The sequence below is a fragment of the Medicago sativa genome, chromosome 6 (genome assembly GCF_051527215.1).
Source record: "Medicago sativa cultivar Bolivia chromosome 6, Bolivia_mono, whole genome shotgun sequence".
Classification (NCBI taxonomy): domain Eukaryota; kingdom Viridiplantae; phylum Streptophyta; class Magnoliopsida; order Fabales; family Fabaceae; genus Medicago; species Medicago sativa.
This window is the reverse complement of record NC_140754.1, coordinates 62,087,512-62,093,940: the sequence shown is the minus strand read 5'-3', so window position 1 is coordinate 62,093,940 and position 6,429 is coordinate 62,087,512. Positions and strand designations below refer to the sequence as shown.

General features: G+C 36.1%; 1 protein-coding gene across 1 annotated transcript; it reads right to left on the bottom strand.

Moving 5' to 3' along the window:
* Positions 1-5,723: 5,723 nt before the first annotated feature.
* Positions 5,724-6,164, bottom strand: LOC146916150 (uncharacterized). Its single transcript, XM_085721560.1, has one exon. It carries the CDS (start codon positions 6,162-6,164, stop codon positions 5,724-5,726), a length of 441 nt encoding a protein of 146 aa, XP_085577686.1.
* Between the last annotated feature and the right edge of the window lie 265 nt (positions 6,165-6,429).

Sequence of the window (6,429 nt, the reverse complement as noted above, 5' to 3'; positions counted from 1 at the left end):
CCCTTTTGCCAATTCTTGTTGATTATGTGTTAGATTGCAATGAAATATGTTTAATAATGTCAATATATGTTTCTGGATGTTCATAGTGCATTGCAGGATCGAATTTGACGAGTTTTGGGTCAAAATTGCAAAATCAGCACCACAGACCCGAAGAAACTCGCTATTAGCGAAATTATTTCGCTAATAGCAAAATTTGCCAGCAAAATTTGCAAGAAGAAACACGCTCCAGGGTCGCTAATAGCGAAACCCTCTGACTTGCCATCATGCTTTTTCGCTTGTTGGCTCTTTGTAGGGTCGGTGGTGCATTCCGAAGCCTTTCCTTCCATCGTTTTACAACTTTATAAGCCCAAAACAACATCTAAACAATGCACATAACATCAAACGATTCTTGAAATGAAAATCACGGCCAAATTAACATATGCATCAAGAATGGCACTAGAGAGTTTAAGCCGATTTACTCGGGTAGTGATGAACTAAGAAGGGGAATGAAAGTAGAGCCTTGACATAGCTTGTCAAGAACTAGAATAGCTTGTAAAGAAATAGAATGCTACGAATGAGAATTATGCTTGATGAGACGCGAGGTGATATAGAGTATTCTCTTCACATAGGAGCTAGAGTGACCATACGGGTATGGCAAGACGTGAATTGATTAGATATCTATTCACATAGAAAGTTAAGCAAGCATATAGTTTACCTTTAGTAGGATCATTTAAGGATCCAAGGTAAAAGATTATCATGTGTAGATTGAATCTTCATGCAAGCATAGACCAAGACTTTAAAAGTTAAAAGTGCCATGTCTCTTGTAATCCTTCCGAGGTTGGATACAAGGGGTTCTCATGATGGGAACAAGGTTAGCAGTAAGGAACCATCATGTCACTTAGTAAGCAAGATGTAGTTGTCATGTCTCTTGTGATCCACACTAGGTTGGACTCAAGGGGTTCTCCAAGGGGAATGGTTTAGCCGTAAGGGAGCCGCGTGTCACTGCAGGAGTGTCGTTGGTTATACCTTAGATAGGTTTCCTTCGGTTAGAAGGGAATGTGCTCGGGTTTACTCCACCTCGGGGCTCTCCGTAAAATGAACTCAGATAATTGATTGTTTGTTCAACGCTAACCTAATGAATGAATCTGACTTTGCATATTGATTAGATATTTATATGTTATGTCATAGAGCCTTGACGTAGATCGTCAAGAACTAGTGAAGCCTTGACGTAGATCGTCAGGAACTAGTATGATAGCAAGAATGTTATGTTGTTAGACACAACATATTTATGCATTAGAGCAAGTAGAGAAGGTTATGCCGATGACGATCTTAGGTTTCCCCTAATCGTCCTGTTTAGAATCGCGTCATGATTATAGTATGTGTAGGCCTCGATGCGTAGGGCGTATCTTAGCATTGCGGTCTTAGTTTCCCCTTTTACCGCCATGACACGTATAGTAATAGCAAAGCCTATAACAAGTTAAGAAGAATCTTATGACGACCTAGTTTGCACGACCGTCGAAGTATGCAAGTCCCCACACACGTATAATCAACCGACAGGTTGTATTGTAGACACGTGGTGACCGTAGGTTTCCCTCGAGGTTACCTATAGCCTAGGATTAGGTAGAACTCACTGAGACATTATGTCTCATCCCAATCCTTATTTGTTTCAGATAAACAAGTTGGTTTAGCAAGCTAGTAGCCAAATGGATGTTTCAGCAAGTGTTCGTTCGTACCCGCTGCAGGATGATATGGATATGCAAGGATGCAATTGCTATGTTTTAGAAAAGTTGAGTTGTATTTTTATTGTACGAACACACATTGTTGTAAAAGATATTCATTCGAAGTTTTATTGCTGTAAATTTTTAATGTATCCAGTATTAAACTAACGCACATGCTAAACTTTCTAGATGTTGTAGAAAATGCTACGAAGACCTGCAAATCAAAAATAGTGAGATGATCTGAGACGTGCTGATCGCACTGTCCACAAGGATTTTCCGCGTATAGCATGCTAATCCCCCAAGATTTAACAGACCCTTCCCGACAAGTCGAGGAATCAGAACTTACAAGAGTATTATCTAACAGGAAGTGTAACCCATAAAAAGATTTTGAGAGAATGGAGGAAGCATTTCTTTCTTTCTGATACGTGAGCTTTTTCTTCTAAAAATTCTGTAAAACTTATGTGCTACTCAACACAATATATACAAGCACCATTCAAGACTTTTCAAAGTAACCGTTGAGCAATAGAAAAAGAACGGAAGAATAACCATAAAGGGTGGCGTTATTATTCCCGACTATTAGCATATAAGGCATATAATTAGGATTGTACAAAAACATGTACGTTACTTAACAATTAGCCTTAATAACCTTTAATAACCTTTGTCTGATAAAAAGTCAATAGTGAAAATAGAGATTAAACAAGCTTTAATGACAAAAGATACACGGTTATTCTTATTTTAAATAATTGAATTAAATACTTTCTGCTAAAATATTTTTCAATTAAAAATAAGAGACAAAAATATATTTGAAAACTTTTGAAATATAATAAAATTTACAACAATCTCCCACATATTTCAAAAGTTTAAAAGAAGATTATTAAAAAGAATTTTTGGGTTAACACCTGGATGTAATGCATCAAACTGGTGTAGCAAGCTATATGAGCCAGCCCTAGAATGATAAACTTAACATACAGTGAATTTGGTTTAGCAAGCTATATGAACCAAAGACACTGATGTATGTTAGAGGTCTACCACCTGCATCACACACCCATAAGGGATATGAAATTCATTAAAAGAACATTTGCTTATCCTCTCAATAATGCAGTGTCTAGCATTTCCCACTCACACCATAGGAAAGAGACGAAAACAAAAATTAATTAATTTAATTTTTGGTGCTAGCAGAACTAACAAGTGACTTGTTTTTACCCATATGAACCTTATTCATGGGATCTCCAATCACAAAGGTTGGGTTCCTATCACTTATTAATTTCAAATGGCTTAAGTTTAATTCCCCTCGATGTGTCACATATTATTTTCCTCCCCAGGGGCTTTATCGGATCCGCTAAATTCACAAATATTGACTAAGACGTCTCTTAATCAATTAATCTCATGTTTACTCAAGTCTCATGAACTCGATATATATAATATATCTATACAGGTCTACTTAGGTATTTACTAAGCGACAACACCCCCACAATATGTAAAATTATTACTCATTGGGTTTAAATCAAATTAGCATCATTGTATTATTTTAATACAGTTACACATTATAAAGTAATTGGCAAAGAATGAAAATCTAATGCCACCACAATTTCATATAATATTTTCTCATAATCATCAATATATTTTTCAGCTATTACAAGACGTTTACACGTACCAGCCATATGGAATTACAAGATCCACATATACACATATCCCAAAATATGTATATCATATATGCCAAGCATTTCCACATTTAGATGGTATATAACAGTCAGACAACAAACATCATGTTTGAAATAAAAAATGCTCCAAATGAAGAATATTCATCCTTTAACAAAACTGTATTTGGACTTTTGACATATGCATCAGTCTTTTAGAACATACACAACACAAGTACTAATTTTGGTTTGAAGAATACAAAATAATTAGATCATGCATTACCTTTCATATAAAATCCTTATTAGTTTTCAAAGATATAATTAACTAAAACACAGTCGCATATCCCATATATTTTCCTGACATGAAGCAACATATATGCATTAAACTAAAATACTTACGCAATCTCATAGAATTTTTCTAATGTATAACAAGTTCACATTTATCTATCAAAACATGCACATTCAAAATATGATTTTCTTATCATAAAATTTGTCATATGATGATAGTGATGAATTAACAAAATCAAATTAATGCAACACCTAACTAAATCATGATGTGTAACACCCATATTTGAAAATATCTAGAATATTTAAAAGAGTGCCAAAAGTGATATTGGATACATTAATTTATACAATAATGGAAGGTCGATAAGTCTTGAGTCTAAATACACCAACATTCCAAAGTTCTTATGTTACATATTTACACCAAACTTTTGTCATAACAAAGTTCAAATACAAAATATATGACAACAAGACTCATAATGTAACATATGCATCCTTAATCCACACCATGAGAGCTCCAAAAGACACGATCACTCCAAGACCTTTTCTTTACCTTTACCTCGTGAAACCTGTGAACCTGAACAAATAAGGAGTTGGATGAGACATAATGCCTCAGTGAGTTCTTCCTAGCCCTAGGCTAGTGATAACCTTGGGGAAAAGCCTATGGTTACCATGTGTCTAAAATACAACCTGCCGGTTGATTATACGTGTGTGGACATTCTTGTCTAGATGGAAGGGCACACTAGAATCCGTCTTAGATTCTTCATAACATGCTATAGGCTTTACTAATATCATATGGGTCATGGCGGTCAAGGGATCCTAGTACCGCTTTGCTAAGATACGTTAAACGCACCGAAGCCTACTCTTAGAATTCATGACACAAACCAATACCGGACGAATAGGGAAACCTAAGTTCGTCTTCGGCATAACATCCATTTCATGTTCTATTCCACTACTTACTCAGGTCTAACATAATCATAATCATGCATGGTCATATTCATTAAATCATTATCATACTAGTTCTCGACTTTCTATGTCGAGGCTCTATGTTTTCTCCCATTCTTAGAGTTATTCCTACCCTCATCAAAGATCTTATCATAACATCTCGTATATCATTCATCATTGAAGTTGTTAATGTTTTTCATGCATTTCATTCTTAATATCTTCAGATATAATGTGCAATGACTACTTGATATTGAGGGGTTTTCTATAGTTATAATCAACTGCAAGCAAATGCCTCGTCGAAATAACTGCATCACAGAAAGTTTTATGAAAAGGTGCTGTGCTGTGAAAATCGGACTACGATTTCAGCAAATCGGGCTACGATTTCTTGAAATCAGGCTACGATTTCTTGAAATCGGGCTACGATTTTAGTGGCATTTTGTGGCATTTTTCTCGTAAAATATCGTAGTACGATTCCTTTAAACCGGGCTACGATTTTAGTACATCAGACCTGCAGAATTTCGTATTTTTGACCTCAAATCCTCAAAATCAAGTTTCCAAAGCATAAAAAACACCCAAAACATATAGAAAACAGCTTAAAATGATTACATGGCAACAAACAACATAATTTCAATGAATTATAGCAAAAGGGGTACTAAACCCTAAGTTCATGATTTCTAACTTAACATTTTCATCATCTATCATAACACACACAACCCATAGGTAGAAGGATCTATCTAAAAAACTCACCTCAAGAGAGTTTGAAGTTGTTTCCAAGCCTCCACACAACAAAAACGCTAACAAGAAAACTAGTTGGTGAAGTTGTTTCAAGTTCCTATGTTTCTTCCACCAAAAGCTTCATACCTTACTTAATTGCTTGCTTGAAAGAGAAAGATCAAAGAAGAAGATGGATTCAGGAAGGGAGGGGGACCGATTTCTAGAGATGGAAGAGAGCAAGAAGATTTGTTGGTAACCTAGAGAGAGAAGCTTAAATGAAAAATGAATATTTTGGGCCTAAATCCTTTATATAGGCCTTAAGCTCAAATGACTATTATGCCCTTTTTCCTTAAACGTGCGTATTGTATCGTTTTAAGATATTACGTTAAGTCCTAATACGCGGGTTGTTACATTCTACCCCCCTTAACAAAAATTTCGTCCTCGAAATTTAAAGTATACCTGAAAACAAATGTGGATACTGGTTCAACATTTCTGATTCAAGTTCCCAAGTAGCTTCTCCGTCTGGCGACCCCTGCCAAACCACTTTCACTATAGGAATCTCTTTGTTCCTAAGAGATTTGACGTCACGGTCAACTATCCTTTCTAGTTCCGGCTGAAACGTCAAATCTGTCCTTAATTCAATAGAGTTTAGTTCAATTGGTTGAAAAGGATCCGGAATGTACTTCTTCAATTGAGACACATGAATCACATCATGTAAGCCCGACATAGCTGGAGGTAAAGCTAACTGGAAAGCTACTGGTCCGACACGTTTGATTATCATAAACGGTCCTACATATCTAGGACACAACTTCTTGGTTCTAAAAACACCTCTCAAACCCAGTTTAGGCGTAACTTTCAGGAACACATGATCACCATCTTCAAACTCCATAGGTCTTCGTCTATTGTCTGCATAACTTTTCTGACGACTCTGGGCTATTCTCATCTTCTCTTGTATTGACTTAATCTTCAAGGTCGTTTCTTGAATAATCTCTGGTCCAATGATGCTCTTGTCTCCAACCTCGGCCCAACACAAAGGGGTTCTACATTTCCTACCATACAATGCTTCATACGGTGCCATATCCCAATACTTGAGTGATAGCTATTGTTGTAGGAGAATTCTATCGAAGGTAAGTGATGGTTCCAGCTTCCACCAT